Source organism: Myotis myotis, unplaced genomic scaffold (genome assembly GCF_014108235.1).
Source record: "Myotis myotis isolate mMyoMyo1 unplaced genomic scaffold, mMyoMyo1.p scaffold_m19_p_2, whole genome shotgun sequence".
NCBI lineage: Eukaryota > Metazoa > Chordata > Mammalia > Chiroptera > Vespertilionidae > Myotis > Myotis myotis.
This window is the reverse complement of record NW_023416324.1, coordinates 14526441-14541879: the sequence shown is the minus strand read 5'-3', so window position 1 is coordinate 14541879 and position 15439 is coordinate 14526441. Positions and strand designations below refer to the sequence as shown.

Below are 15439 nucleotides of genomic sequence, written 5' to 3'. Positions count from 1 at the left end.
AGAACACACGATGACAACACATTTGAGGTGATGCTAACAGATTCTCTTTTTGGAAATTGGAGGGCTAATAATTTAAACTGGTCAGTGTGAGAAATGTGGTTGGCAAGGAAAATCCAGGATAAGGACCTGGAGGGAAGCCCAGCGGAGAGAAGAGAAAGCAAGAAGCGAGCCAGCGAGGGTCTCCAAGGAGAAGTCGGGCAGACAGACCAGCCACCCTCACATCTCAATTTGGCCAGCTAAGGGCACCTAAGTCCAGGCCCCCACCCCCAGCCCACAGACACCCATGGCACACCCTCTGGGGCCTGAGGCCCCAGGCCCCGGCCAGGACTGAAGATTTCTCTTATTCCTCTCTAGTTCCCAGTGTTTTAATCCTGGCTGTTCATTACAAACTCCTAGGGAGTTAAAAAAAGAAAAAGAAAAAGTAAAAAGCCCAGAGTTCCCCCAGCCCAGTTAAGCCAGACTCCCTGGGGGCAGGCCCTGGGGATGGCACTTCTAAAAACTCCCCATGTGGATCTAGTGAGCAACCACGGTGGAGACCTGAGGCCCACTGCTCCCAGCTCTGCGGAGCACTGAGAGAGATGCCAGCCCCAGGACGCCAGATCTGCAGATTTTTTGGCAGAAAACAAAAATCTGGATAATGTGAAATCTCCCAATTTTTCAATGTTAGCTCAAACTTACTCAATTCTATGCAGGTCAAATAAAATATGCCTACAGACCACTAAGGAGGAACCTCTGGGCTGCAAAGGCTCTGAGTTTGAATATCTTAGGCCTGCTTCCACCCGCTTGGCCCCGGAGCCCTGGTGTGGATGTGGCTTGCTGCTGTGCTCAGGGGGGCATCAGGCCTCACGCTTCAACAGGTGAACTGTAGGGGGGACAGAGCCCTCACAGGTAACTGTCTGTTCCCTGGTTCCAGCCAGGTCGTCCTGAGCACAGAACCTACTCTGATCCCAGCCCCCCACCCCCAGTAGACATTGGGTAGAACCACCAAGCAGGAGAATGGGGGCAAGTTCCAGCTGGGGAACTTTACCCCCAGCTGCTCACCCCAAGTCCCCCCTTGGGTTATTGCTGGCTCTTTTTTTTTATTATTTGGTTTGGCTTTTAATTACATTTAAAATGTGTTTTAAAATCATTATTGTTTTCTGCTATAAAAGTAATATTAAATTTATTGTAGAAAACATGGAACCAATGGTAAAGTATAAAGAATATGAAAACATAACCTTAACTGCCCCTTGGGTCCTGAATTCGGAGTGATTCCGGGACCTCTGGAAGGAAGTGCCTCCTTGGTGGCTGAGGGAGGGGGCCCGGGAGTCTCCCTTGGGAACAGAGCTCCGTTTCTCGGAAGCTTCAAGAAATGAAGGAAATAGTCAGTACCTTTGAAAGACTGGTCCAGCAGGCCTGTGATACTTACCAGAGACAGACTAGGAGAATCCACGGTATTTTTTAGATCCATATTTCTTCTTCCTAATACATAGCAACAAAAATTACAGTTAAGGAGAAAGAAATCTTAAGGTGCCAGACCGGTTTGGCTCAGTTGATAGATCGTCAGCCTGCGGACTGAAGGGTCCCAGGTTCGATTCCGGTCAAGGGCATGTACCTTGGTTGCGGGCACATCCCCAGTAGGAGGTGTCCAGGAGGCGGCTGGTTGATGTTTCTCTCTCATCGATGTTTCTAACTCTCTATCCCTCTCCCTTCCTCTCTGTAAAAAATCAATAAAATATATTTTTTAAAAAAAAATAAAGAAATCTTAAGGAAGAACCTCAGCTGGCTGCTGTTGGGGGTGAAAAAAGACCTTCCCTAAGGTTGCATGTGCCCTCTGGTGGCAGCTGCCGGGGATGGCTTCAGGTGGGGCTGGGCCCCAGGGCCAGCCCTCCCTCTTGAAGTTAGTGGTTCTCAAAGTGGGGTCCCAGGATCTAAGCTTCACTTGGGAACTTGTTAGAGACACAACTTTTCAGCCTTCACCCCAGACCTCCTAAGTCAGAAATTGCAGGTGGAGCCCATTCGGGCAGTTCTGAATCGTTCCCTGAAGTTTGGGAACAATTTTTCTAGATGAGTATGGACCTGGTACCTGATCATGTGTCAGCACAGGTCTGAGGCTGTAAGAGAAGGGAATGGTGAAAACTGGCGATGCTGAAGGCACGGGGGCCAGGCCTCCTAGAGGTCCCTCGTCCACACTCAGTCTCATCTCCTTCTCAACCCTAAGATGTCTGGAGGCCGCAGAGCTAGGGAACAGGGACAGAATGGACCGTCTCCCAGAGGAAAGCAGTCCAGGCTTCCTGGATGGGGCTTAAAAGGCCACACGAGTGTGTGTGATGCTAAGCCTGGGATTCTTAGCAGAGAGATCAGAGGTGTAATAACAGGGTGATTCCAGAACCCTAGCAAGCCCATCCAGAGGGGATGTAAGACTTGGACCTCAGGCAAAGGCAAAGGAATGAAAAACAACCATTGAGATAAATAGAATACCTCCTGGAGGAAATGCTTTCTAATTCAATTGCTATCGAATGAAAACACCCCACATTGACTCAAGATGCAGCGGGGCCAGCACGTGGGCAAATCTGGTCTCAGGCTCCAACTCGGTGAAGCATGGATAGGCCCCCGGCAGGCTGCCTGACAGAGAAGTAATTATTCTCAGTAAATCCAGCTGTTGGGGAATCTTTGCACCTGGCTACGTCGAGCAGGAGTTGGTAGAGAAAATTTAATAAGGAAAACAAGGTTTCAGCAGAAACCAGAGATAGGCAGATGCAAGACGTCACGATAAGTATGTCCCCCTCTCCTTCCAGAAACAGTTCTATTTTTCACTAGAATGACCACAGAGATGCTCTGATTCAGTTAAGGTACATTATTTCAGCCCTAGCTGGTTTTACTCAATGGATAGAGCATTGGCCTGTGGATAGAAGGGTCCTAGGTTCGGTTCCAGTCAAGGGCACATGCCTGGGTTGCAGGCTCGATCCCCAGTAGGAGATGTGCAGGAGGCAGCCGATAGATGATTCTCTCTCATTATTGATGTTTCTCTCTCTCTCCCTCTCCCTTCTCTAAAAATCAATAAAAAATATTTTTTAAAAAGATACATTATTTCAGATTGCATGTCTAGCCTAGTAATTAACCTTACTCGTTCAATAGTATTTATTGAATCCTTCCTGTGTGGCAGTCATTGCAGGGGGGAGGGGGGGGGTTACAGCAATAAAAAAGCAGAAGGTCTCTGCCCTCCTGGCGCCTGCATTCTAATGGGGAGGAGAGAGCAATACAATGAGCAACATGTATAAACCCTAAGGACTTCTTCCTCTCCAGGGCCCCCCTCAATGAAGCTCTGAATTCTGAATTTTCAGAGCCTGAGCGTTGGCTTTCTCTGAACTGGAAGAGAGTGACAGTGTGGAGCCTTCAGGTTAGTGTGAGAAATGCTCACCTGTCTGAGGCAGAAGTATGGCGAAAACGAGACTTTTAGTAAGGTCTCGAGAGCGCGTGTCCATCCGGTGGCACAGGCACACCTGGGGTAGCGAACACAGCCTATTTATTCAGCCCCTCCTCCCCTTCCTCATTGGCTGAGTGCTACGGGGTCATCTGTTTCCTCATACGTCTCCCATTGGGCCATTAGAAAAAAACTGGACTGAGGCCTTTTCTAGTTGCCTCCACCTCCCCGTCTAGTTGAGGCAGGCATCTCGGGGGTTTCCACCAGGATGCTGGCTCCCATCCAGTTCTTTGTTCTCATATCCTCCTCCCTCCTCCCTACATTCCGTTTGCCCGGGGGAATTCGGTAGCCGTTGCCAGTAAAAGTTGACTATGCTGGGGATGGATCACAGAGGCCTATTGCCTACAGTTAGGAAAGCCGCTCGCACAAGGGCTTCCAAACATTTAATAAGCCACTGAGTCACCTGGAGCTCTTGTTGAAATACAGACTCAGATTGGGGTGGGTGTCTGGGAAAGGGGTCCCAGAGATGCTGATGTCCAAGTGAAGCTGCAGATCGCACACGTCTGAGGAGCTCCACTTAGGAGTCAGGCTGTGGGGGGGGAGCTGCCCCAGGAACAGGAATTCACCAGGTCCCTGCCTCACCTTCACTCTGAGGCTCTGGTTTGGACTTCCACCAGGAGGCGCTGGATCATTTGCAGAGCACTTGTGCAGGTCACCCTGTTCCCATAGTAACTCCTCCCAGCAGGAATACTACTTGTGGAAGGTAAGGAAACAGCACCTGCCTGGGGAGGTTACGAGAGGTCACAGAGCAGGGGGCGGCAGAGCTGGGCGCAGACGCTCATCTCTGTCCAGAGCAGCGGTTCTCAGCCTGTGGGTCGCGACCCCTTTAGGGTTCGAACGACCCTTTCACAGGGGTCGCCTAAGACCATCGGAAAACACATATAGAGTTACATAATGTTTTTGTGATTAATCACTATGCTTAAATATGTTCAATTTGTAACAATGAAATTGGGGGTCACCACAGCATGAGGAACTGTATGAAAGGGTCGCGGCATTAGGAAGGTTGAGAACCACTGGTCTAGAGGGCTTGCTGGCTGCAACAGACTAGACCTTTAAAGTGGGGGCTGCCCTTGGGCAAGTGCTGCTGGCCGGTGAAGAGGCCAGCTCAGCAAGAAACGTCATTGAAAGTCACAGGAAACCAGACATTTATGGGTCTCAGAGGCCTTTTAACCTCAGTGGTCGAGCGACTGTGGCCCAAGTGAAAACAGTTTACTACTTGAACTTCACTTAACCGGCTTTGGGGCAGATTTCCAGTTCATCATTTCCACTCCCTCTGGTATTGTGTGGATTCTGTAAGAAGCGATCTAAGACCAGCTCTTAGAAAGGCTCAGCCCTCCCAGGCACCTTGCCGTAACCCAGTGATGGCGAACCTATGACACGTGTGTCAGAGGTGACACGCGAACTCATTTTTTTGGTTGATTTTCCTTTGTTAAATGGCATTTAAATATTTAAAATAAATATCAAAAATATAAGTCTTTGTTTTACTATGGTTACAAAGATCAAAAAATTTCTATATGTGACCCGGCACCAGAGTTAAGTGAGGGTTTTCCAAAATGCTGACACGCCGAGCTCAGAAGGTTCGCCGTCACTGCCCTAGCCCAATCCATTAGGTGGATGAGCGTGGGAAACGGGGGTCAGAGAAAGGACCATTCCTCCCCCCCGACCAGGGGCCGCGAGGAGCTGTTCATTCTCCTCTTCCAGGGCCTCTTGGGAAGACGGTTGCCGCAAGAATGGACACTCATGATCGCTTCTTCCTTATGTCAAGTTGGCAGACGTCAGTTAGAGGCTGTCTGGCCGGCCAACACACACCCCGCCTGCTCTTTAGGTAAATACCTAACCATCCAGAATGGCAAACACTGCTTTATGGCATGTAATAAATTCTAAAGTACTAAGACATGGGACTATTTTATGATGGGCCTAAAAAAACAAAGACGGCCCTGGCTGGTTTGGCTCAGTGGATAGAGCGTCAGCCTGCAGATTGAAGGGTCCCAGGTTCGATGCCAGCCAAGGGCACATGCCTGGGTTGTGGGCTCGATTCCCAGTGGGGGGCGTGCAGGAGGCAGCCGATCAATGATTCTCTCATCATTAATGTTTCTATCTCTCTCTCTCCTTCTCCCTTCCTCTCTGAAATCAATAAAGAAATATATTTGAAAAAAAAGAGAGAAAGAAACAAAGACGGCCCTGGCCGGTTTGGCTCAGTGGATAGAGCATCGGCCTGCGGACCAAAGTGTCCCAGGTTTGAGTCCGGTCAAGGGCATGTACCTTGGTTGCAGGTTCCTCTCCAGGCTGGGCCCTGGTTGGGGCTCATGCAGGAGGCAACCATTCGATGTGTTTCTCTCACATCAATGTTTCTTTCTGTCTCTCCCTCTCTCTTCCACTCTCTCTAAAATAAATGGAAAAATATCCTTGGGTGAGGATTAAAAAAAAAAAAGAAACAAACAAAGACGACAACTGGAGATTTCCCTGGTGGAAAAGGCATGCTGTCGAGAATGCTATAGGCCAGGGGTCCTCAAACTTTTTAAACAGGGGGCCAGTTCACTGTCCCTCAGACCGTTGGAGGGCCGGACTATAGTTTAAAAAAAAACTATGAACAAATTCCTATGCACACTGCACATATCTTATTTTGAAGTAAAAAAACAAAACGGGAACAAATACAATATTTGTATTTGCATGTGGCCCGCGGGCCGTAGTTTGAGGACCCCCGCTATAGGCAGACATTTCTGCAGGGTCGGCACAGGTAATAAAGCCAAACTAGAGTGCTTCCCCTGGGAACTCTGCTCGCGGTACTGTGTGGTGTGTCTGCGAGACCCTAAATGGCGGAGACTTAGGGAGGCTACCCAGCAACAGGGACATAGGTGAGATGCCAAGACAGAATATTAAAAAACTGGAGCTAAGACCAATGATAACAATGGCCAAGGGAGGAAAACAGGGCTGAGAGAGGCGCTGGCTTCTTGGAAGACGAAAGCAAGGCCTCCAGGAACGGGAGGCTTGGGAGAGGTTCCTTTGGCGGTCAATGTGGATCACAGCAGGAGCAAACCCAACAGGGTCCTGGTCACAACGTGGGCCTACAAGGTTCTGGAAAATGGGAAGGAGATTTGCTCTCAAGATTGTCTCACCGACTACCTTCCAGCCCCGCTAACTTGGTTATTTTTAGGACAGGAAGACAAGTCAGCCTTGGTTCTAATCAGTCACCAGAGAGAAAGAAGGAGGGAGCAATTTACAACAGCTAAGATCTGGAAACAGCCCAAGTGCCCATCAGTAGACAAGTGGATAGAAAAGCCGTGGTACATTTATACCGTGGAATACTATGCAGCAGTAAAATAGAAGGATCTCTAATCCTTTGAGACAGCCTGGAGGGACCTGGAAAGTATCATGCTAAGTGAAATAAGTCAGTCGGAGAAAGACAAGTATCACATGATCTCACTCATATGTGGAATCCATTTAACAAAATAAACCGATGAACAGAGTGGATCCAGAGTCATGGAAGCAGGGAACAGAGTGTGGAATCTCGGAGGGAAGGCGGAGGGTGGGTGAGTGGGAAGTAATCATCCAAAGACCTTGTATGCATATATGCATAACCCATGGACACAGACAAGAGGATACTGAAGGCCTGGGGTGGGGGGCAGAGGGGGCTGTAGGGGATCAATGGGGGTAAAAGGAGGACATATGTAATATTTTGAACAAAGATCCTATATAATAAAAGCCTAATATGCCAAGTGTCCGGTCGTTCGTTCAACCAAAGCATAATATGCTAATGATATGCTAAGGCTGCTCAAATGCTCACTATGACATGCACTGCCCACCAGGGGGCAGACACTCCGACCAGTAGGTTAGCTTGCTGCTGGTGTCCGGCTGATCAACTGAGTGAGATGGGCTGGACACGCCCTGGAGCCCTCCCGCGGTCCCTCCCCGGCCCCAATCGTGCTCCAGTGGGGTCCCTCAGCCTGGCCTGCGCCCTCTTGCAACCCAGGACCCCTCGGGGGATGTTGGAGAGCCGGTTTCAGCCCAATCCCGCAGGCCAGGCCGAGGGACCCCACTGGTGCATTCATGCACCAGGCCTCTAGTTTAAAAAGAAAAAAGAAAGAGGGATGAGGAAGAGTAGCAGGGAGGGAGGGAGGAAGGATGGGGGAGGAAGAGGGAGGGAAAGAGAATGAGAATGGAGATGTCTTAAGTGAGACGTGAGGTGAAGCCAACTAAATGGACTCACCCCAAATCTTGTGTCTGCTGGACACGGCCACCTGACAGGAAGCTGAGATGAGGCGAGAACAAGAGCAACAACCTAAGGTTCACTCAGAACAATCGAACTTGGCATGCCCTCGTAAAAAGTTAAAAAGGCAGAAAACTAGTTTATCTGTAAGAAAATGTTTATTCTTTTGAACCCCACAGGAAAAAAAAAAATGCAGCCAAGACCAAGTATTTAACGAAAATAGTGTCCCAAAAGGCAGCAAAATGGGGGAAACCTGAACACAAAGTCAGTGACAATTTTCCATGTTTTTGCACAAAGATGAAAAAAATCCATGACAATTCTGAGTAACACTTTCATGGTGACAATTACACAAGATGATTCAAAAATGCAAAATGGCAGCAACATGCACACCTGGCTAAAGCTAGAAGTTTTTTTTAAATCCCAAAGTAAGATCTGTGTTTAAAAGGATGATTCTTTTTAATACTTCTATTTTGCTGACTTGCTTGTCCTACTTAATTTTCTTTAAATGAGACGTACATGCCAATTAACAGGAAATTTTAGAAGAACTATGTCCTTCCAGAATCCATGGCAAGGAAGCAAAACCAATCTATTTGGTTTCTTAATTTTCCTAGTTTCCAAATACAATTTTGCTTTGCCCCTCCCTCTCCCAGTCCCTCCCCCCACCCCCACCCTGATTCTTAAACACTTCCAAAAGTTGCCAGTGCAAACACTTTTCTATCAATGTATAATATACACTTGAAACTGAAATCTTTGTGCAGAGTTTTGAGTTTAGAATTTTTTAAACAAAACAAAACAAAACAAAAACTCCCCTTGGCACAAGAGCTGAGGAATAGTCAAGTTTGTTTTAAATCATCAAACATAAGATAATGAAGAGTGAAAAGCACAGTTAAGTGAAATGAAATGAAAACAAAACAAAAACAAAAGAACCTAGAGCTGCAGCTTTTATTAGCTGTCATTGCAGCCTCACGTACACAAACACCACCCAGCTCACCTTCCCAAGGTGCTGGATTTTAGACAAGCCCAGAACACTGTGGTGCTTTCTATGACAGGAAGGAAAGTGCTGGTCGTGGTGGTAACGAACAGCCCAGCTACCCACCAGTTTTACAGCAGGATCCGCAGTGAGCTCGATACAGATAGAAGATCGATGATGACAAAGGGGGAAAATAGTCTAAAATCATCAAGTTTCCTCTTGAAATGTCTTTTCCCAAGGCACTGTGAACAAGACAGCCGCTAGCAATTTTCTAGGTCTAAACACACTGATGGGAATAGAAACATTTCAAACACATCTAGTCTCATTGCCTGAGTCTCTCCCCTCAGCTTAAATGACACTCTTTCAATTTGTTTGGTCCTTAGAGGGGTAATCAAATGTTGTTTTCTGTAATATCAAGAATCACCTTCTTGAATTCAACTATACAATCAAAACTGTGTTAGGTTATTTAACTCTTTCACTCTTAAAAACAAAGTTTTCATTATCACCCCACATGGATCCAATGGGCAGGTTTTGCTTATTTTAGAACGAAGCAAAACAAAAATAGAGGATTGAGAAGCAAAACCCCCTTTTTTTCTTTCTTCAAGAGGAAACTGTAAGATTACATAAAAGGCAAAATTGGCTACTTGAAATCCAAGAATGGTTTTAATGCATTGGCCGAGAAAAATAAACTGCAAAGTTCTGTGAGGTCTTCTAAAAATCTTCTAAGAAAAACTGATGGGCAGTTCTAATCAGATGTGGAGTTATCTTCCCCCCCTTTTAAAAATGACAACATATACAGTCCCACAAAATACAATATAAACTTTTTGTTATCTTGACTGCCAGAGATGCTTCTTCGCAATGCCTTCTGGTAACCACACTGTTGGGTGAAACACAGCTGGTCTTCACTTCTTCATGGGCTGGTAAACAGAGGCGTTGGGGTCGAGTCCAGAGGGGCTGGTCTCCACAAATTTGGAAGAGTAGTGGGGGGAAACCGGGCTCAGGGGGCTGGTGGCGGCACTGTACGTTATGCTGGGCATGACGGCCATGACTTCGGCTATCTTCTGTTTTAGGTCCTTGATTTCCTGGTCTTTCTGAAGAATTTGTCCTGGAAGATCAAAGACCCACCATTAGTGGGAAGGCAGGGCTAACCCAACACGATGCCCTCCTAGGCCAGCCCCAAGTGGGTGTGACTCCGCTTTGATGTAAGGGTTTGCAAGGGTAGGCAAACTTTCCTGTAAAGGGCCAAATAGTAGGTATTTCAGGTGTGTGAGCCACATACTGTCTTTGTCATGTGTGTGTTTTTTTAAACCATGGAAGAATATAGAAACCATTCTTAGCCAGTGGATGGTACAAGAGCAGGCAGCAGCCAGACTGGCCTGAGGGCCATGTTTCACAGTAAAAAGGGATTCCCTCTATGTAGGTGCGACTAAGCAAAGAGGTTAATTTCCAGGAGCCATGTTCTGAGCATGGGGTCACCAATGGCAGCCTAAGAGGGAATGATTTAAACTATGGCTCTCCCTCTTGAGCTGCAATATTTTTCTGGGAGGGTGGACGATCTCTGGGTGTCAGACCAGGAAACACAGAACAACTAAGGCCTCAGAACTGCCCCAGGCCCTCATGTAGAAAGTAAGTGGAGCTCTGGCTCTGGCTGCTGCACGGGGGCTCTCAAGTGACTCACACTGACTGCCCAGTTTGCCATGGGCTGAGCCTTGACACCCTCCCTCACTACACTCAGTTTCTCACCCAAGCAGCGATGCCTGCCTCGGGGCTATTTCCCTTGCTCTCTCTGTGTTAACTCCTGGGATTTCTATTTCTACTTCCTTACAAAGCTTTCCCTAATTTTCCCATTTAAATCAGACCCTATCCCCTCAACTCATAGATTCTCAACACACGCTAAACTTTTCTTTCTGTCACTTTACTTTTTGTAATAATGACCCTATATAATAAAAACCTAATATGCTAAGTCTCTGATCATCTATTCAACCAATCAAAGCATAATATGCTAATGATACACTAAGGCTGCTCAACCACTTGCTATGACGTGCACTGACCACCAGGGGCAGACAGTTGACCAGTCAACCAGTCGCTATAACAGACACTGACCACCAGAGGGCAGACACTCTGACTGGTAGTTTAGCTTGCTGCTGGGGTCCAGCTGATCAGGACAGAGCGAGATAGGCCAGACATGCCCTGGAGCCCTCCTGCAGTCCCTTCCCAGCTGGCCAACAGCCCGTGTCCCTCCCCAGCCCCGTGCACTGACGGGGTCCCTCAGCCTGGCCTGTGCCCTCTCTTACAATTCGGGAGCCCTCAGGGGATGTTGGAGAGCCGGTTTCGGTGGATCCCACAGGCCAGGCCAAGGGACACCGCTGGTGCATGAATGCATGCATTGGGCCTCTAGTAATAATTATAGTAGCTAACATGTATGTGCCAGACACTGTTCTAAGTACTTCCACATACAAACTTATTTATTTATCACAACAACCCTATCAGAAAGAAATTATTATCAGCATCATCCATTTTATAGATGAGGAAACAGGCATACAGAGGTTGAGTACAGAGCCAGGATTCAAATCTATGCAGTCTGGCTCGAGTCTGCACTCTTGCCTACACATTCTTCCATCTCTCTTGCAACTATTCACTTAGGTGATGACTTGTGTTCGTCATCTCTCCATTGGGCCATGAGCTCCATGAGGGCAGGGACTATCTACTTTTTTTCCTCTCATTACAGTATCCCTAGTGCCCAGCCCAGGACAAAGGGTTAGGACAAAGCTGAGGCGCTGCAAGTTATGCATCTTGCCCAGTTATTAAGAGGTAGGACAGGATGTCAACCCAGGACCCTTCGTTCCAAAGCCCATACAATTTCCATTATTCTTTGAAGCTCCCTGGTCCACTAGAGGAAGAACACTTAGGAATAGCACTTCAGAAATTTAAATGCTCAGAAAAGAAGGAGGTTTCATTTGAGTTGCCCTCGTGAGTCCTGTGGAAGATGGTAACATATTTAAAATGTAGCTGCCCTTGGTGGCATAGTTTTCCAAAGGACTTAGCAGAGATGAAAGTCATTTTGAAACCAGGATGAATCAAATGATATAGATAGTAGGAAGGAGAAAAGCAACACAGGGGTTTGATTTGAATTACAAAGTTGGGTTCTTATTAGAATACTAGAGGCCCGGTGCACAAAAATTTGTGCACTCGGGGGGAAAGGGGGGTCCCTCAGCCCGGCCTGTGCCCTCTCACAGTCTGGGACCCCTCGGGAGATAACGACCTGCTGGCTTAGGCCTGCTCCCGGGTGGCAGAGGGCAGGCCCAATCCCTAGGTGCAGCCCCTGGTCGGGCTCAGAGCAGGGCCGATTGGGGAGTTGGGGCGCCGCCCCTGTCATGCACAGAGCAGGGCGGATCGGGAGGTTGCGATGCCACCCTCAGTCACGCTCAGGGTAGGGCTGATTGGGGGGTTGGGGCACCACCCCCTGTCACACTCAAGGCAGGGTCGATGGGGAGGTTGCAGCGCCACCCCGTCACGCACAGAGCAGGGCCAATCAGGGGGTTGGGGCGCTGCCCCCTGTCACTCACAGAGCAGGGCCCATCAGGGGGGTTGGGGCTCCGTACCCTGTCACGCACAGAGCAGGGTCGATCGGGGGTTGGGGAGCTCCCCCTGTCACGCACAGAGCAGGGCCCATCAGCGGGTTGGGGAGCTCCCCCCTGTCACTCACAGAGTAGGGCCGATAGGGGAGTTGGGGCACCGCCCCCTGTCACACACAGAGCAGGGCGGATCAGTGGGTTGGGGTGCCGCACCCTGTCACACTCAGGGCAGGGCTGATGGGGAGGTTATGGCTCTACCCCGTCACACACAGAGCAGGGCCCGTGGGGGGCATCGCCCTCTATCACCCACAGAGCAGGGCCAATCAGGGGGTTGGGGCGCCTTCCCCTGTTACGAACAGAGCAGGGCGGATAGGGAGGTTGTGGCCCCGCCCCCTGTCACACACAGAGCCGCAGGGCGATCAGGGGGTTTGGGCGCTGCCCCCTGTCATGCTGATCCCGATGCCGGGAGGCCTCGCCGCTCCACTGATCCCGGTGCTGGGAGGCATATTACTCTTTTACTATATAGGATAGAGGCCTGGTGCACGTGTGGGGGCTGGCTGGTTTGCCCTGAAGGGTGTCCTGGATCAGGGTGGGGGTCCCCACTGGGGTGCCTGGCCAGCCTGGGTGAGGGGATGATGGCTGTTTGCAGCTGGTCACACACCCTTCAGGGTGGGGGTCCCCACTGGGGTGCCTGGCCAGTCTGGGTGAGGGGCTGAGGGCTGTTTTCAGGCTGGCGGGTGACGGAAGCTCCCAACTGCTTCATTTTTCTTTTTTTTTTTATTCTGGGCCAGCTTTAGCTCTGAGGCTCCAGCTCTTAGGCCTCTGCTGCTGAAAGCAGGTATCTGGTTTGTTTCGGTTCTATAATCGAAACAATGTATAACTCCAGCTCTGAGATCCCGGCTCGCTGAAAGCAGGTTTCTGGGGTTTTGTTTAGCTTCTATATTTGTTACAATGTTTCAAACTGCAGGCTCAGGCCATCACTGAAGCAAGCAAGCCTCATGTTAGTTTCAAGCTGCCTGGCTGCCAGCCGCCATCTTGGCTGGCAGTTAATTTGCATATTGCCCTGATTAGCCAATGGGAAGGGTAGCGGCCGTATGCTAATTACCATGTTTCTCTTTTATTAGATAGGAGGAGGATTCTGAGCATGACAGTGAAGGGAAGTAGTGGGAAAGGCAGCAGCAAAGAGCCATGGAAAGAACCTGCTCCCTGGGACTTCCTTCATGTCTCCTCAGCTTTAAGTAAGCACAAAACCCTCCTTCCCTTTTAACACAATTAGCCTCAGATGAATAAAATTCCTACGGCATCTGATATATGAGCCACTGGATCTTTTTTTCTACACAGATTTAAATTTGATGTCTTTAATCAGTAATACGAAAACATTCCCAGAGCTTTTGAAAAAGACATTTCTCTCTGCTTCTCTGTTGCTTTACAAGAATTCCTGGGCTGACAGGCCAACCTCCCCTCAGCTACTTGGAGACCAGGTGCTGCTTCACTGCAGGGGGAAATCTCTTCCATGTTGGCAAATCGGAGTAAACGGGATGCTGCAGAGAGAAGTGGCCACTTCCCAGGGAGCTGGGCCAACCAGGCAAAAAGCCAGTGTATGCTCAGAAGTTCAGCCTTAAAGCAGGATCCCTGGAACCTTCTTTTTAAATGCTTTCCCTGAGTCCACAGATTAATAAGCCCGATTCTCAACTCCCTTCTCTTTTTGCTCTACCAGCTGGGCCATTCCAAGCCACTCTTATAGCTTCGCTAACTTCTCGTAACTTCTATATCCCACCCCCCACCCACGGGGGTTTTGGTCCTTTCTCTGGAGTTTAGGCCCCAAACTTCCAATAACTGATGAACTATTTTTACCTGGGTGTCCAGGAAGCAACTCCACATGGAAACATCCCAAACCAAACTCACGCTCTCTTTTCACTCCTCACACCTTCCTTCTTGGTTCTGGCACCTTTATCCTTCCCTCCTGTCTGGACATCCTGCTCCCCCACTCATCACTCTTAGCTAGGACAGTGGTAGCCTCCTAAATGACCTCCCTGCCTCCACTGTCTTTCCAATCCATCTTTCACACAGCTACTGGAAAGAGACTTCCAAAACAACGCCAGAACCTTTCACCCGCCCTCCTGAAAACCAGGGAAATATGTTCTCTAGGAGGCTTCACTCATGGTCCTCCTGATCGCCCCCTCTCTTCTGCCAGGCCCCCCACCTTGAGGTCACTGGTCTGCTCACCTGGACATTCCCAAAACGTTCTTTTCTTCGCTTACACTATTCCCTCAGGTAGCCTGTTCTTCCCTGCCGTTCTCTGCTCTCAGAATTCACCCTTCAAAGCTGAGTCCCCTCTCTCATGAAGCCACCCAGTATCGCCTCTCGCCTTTCACGTCCTCTCCTCTATCTGAGGGCAGTAGGCCTTGCCTTGCTGCGTGGCTTGCCCTCTCACAGGATCCACAGGGTCCATCGCACTAAGGCATGATTGGCCTTCTTCACACTCATTCCCTCATGGACATAGAAAAGTCTTCCAGAAACAACATGGCAAGTGAAATTACAACAGACTGAATGTAGAAAGAGGTGGGAATGGAACTATCTTTCATTAAGCCAGAAACGAGAGATTTGCTAAATGTAAAACAATGTCACTTTTCTCATTACAATTTTTTGAAAATAGTTATTTTTCATAAAAATGTTATTTATGTTAACAAGTAATATGTTTATGTTATTTTAAAATAAATGAAGAAATACATGTTTGAACTTTTCATTTCTAATAAACAAATGTTGACAGATATAACCCAGTTTTTATAAAAACATCTTTGGGGTACTCCATGATTTTAAGAGTGTAAAGGGGTCCCTAAGACCAAAATGTTTGTTACTATCTGGTCCCTCAGGGATTCTCACAATGCCTGGCACACAGTAGGTCTTAATAAATACCTGCTGAGTGAACGGCCAGTTCTCCAGACTCTCCTCTCACCACTTCGACTGTCACCTCCAGCCACGCACAGCCAGCTGCAGCTCTGAACACATCAGGCCTCCTAGCTTCCCTGGCCTCGCTCAAGCTGCTGCTTCTGTTATATGCCTCTCTAGTCCTCACTCTGCTCTACTGCTTCTTCACTGGGCTAACCCTTTCTCATCATTCAAGACCCAGCTCAGACATCAGCTTCCCTGAGCCCTCCGACTCCCCAGACTGGCTTCGTCCCCGCCTCTCTCCATGTTCTCACAGACCCTGTAAGTACTGCTGC

General features: G+C 48.6%; 1 protein-coding gene across 1 annotated transcript in view; it reads right to left on the bottom strand.

Annotated features, from left to right (window-relative positions):
* Positions 1-8594: 8594 nt before the first annotated feature.
* Positions 8595-15439, bottom strand: part of MACO1 (macoilin 1) — a 60593-nt gene continuing 53748 nt past the window's right edge. The window contains exon 11 of the mRNA XM_036348211.1: positions 8595-9745. Within this exon, the coding sequence (XP_036204104.1) occupies positions 9543-9745 (203 nt within the window). The 3' untranslated portion in view covers positions 8595-9542. The remainder of the gene's footprint in view (positions 9746-15439) is intronic.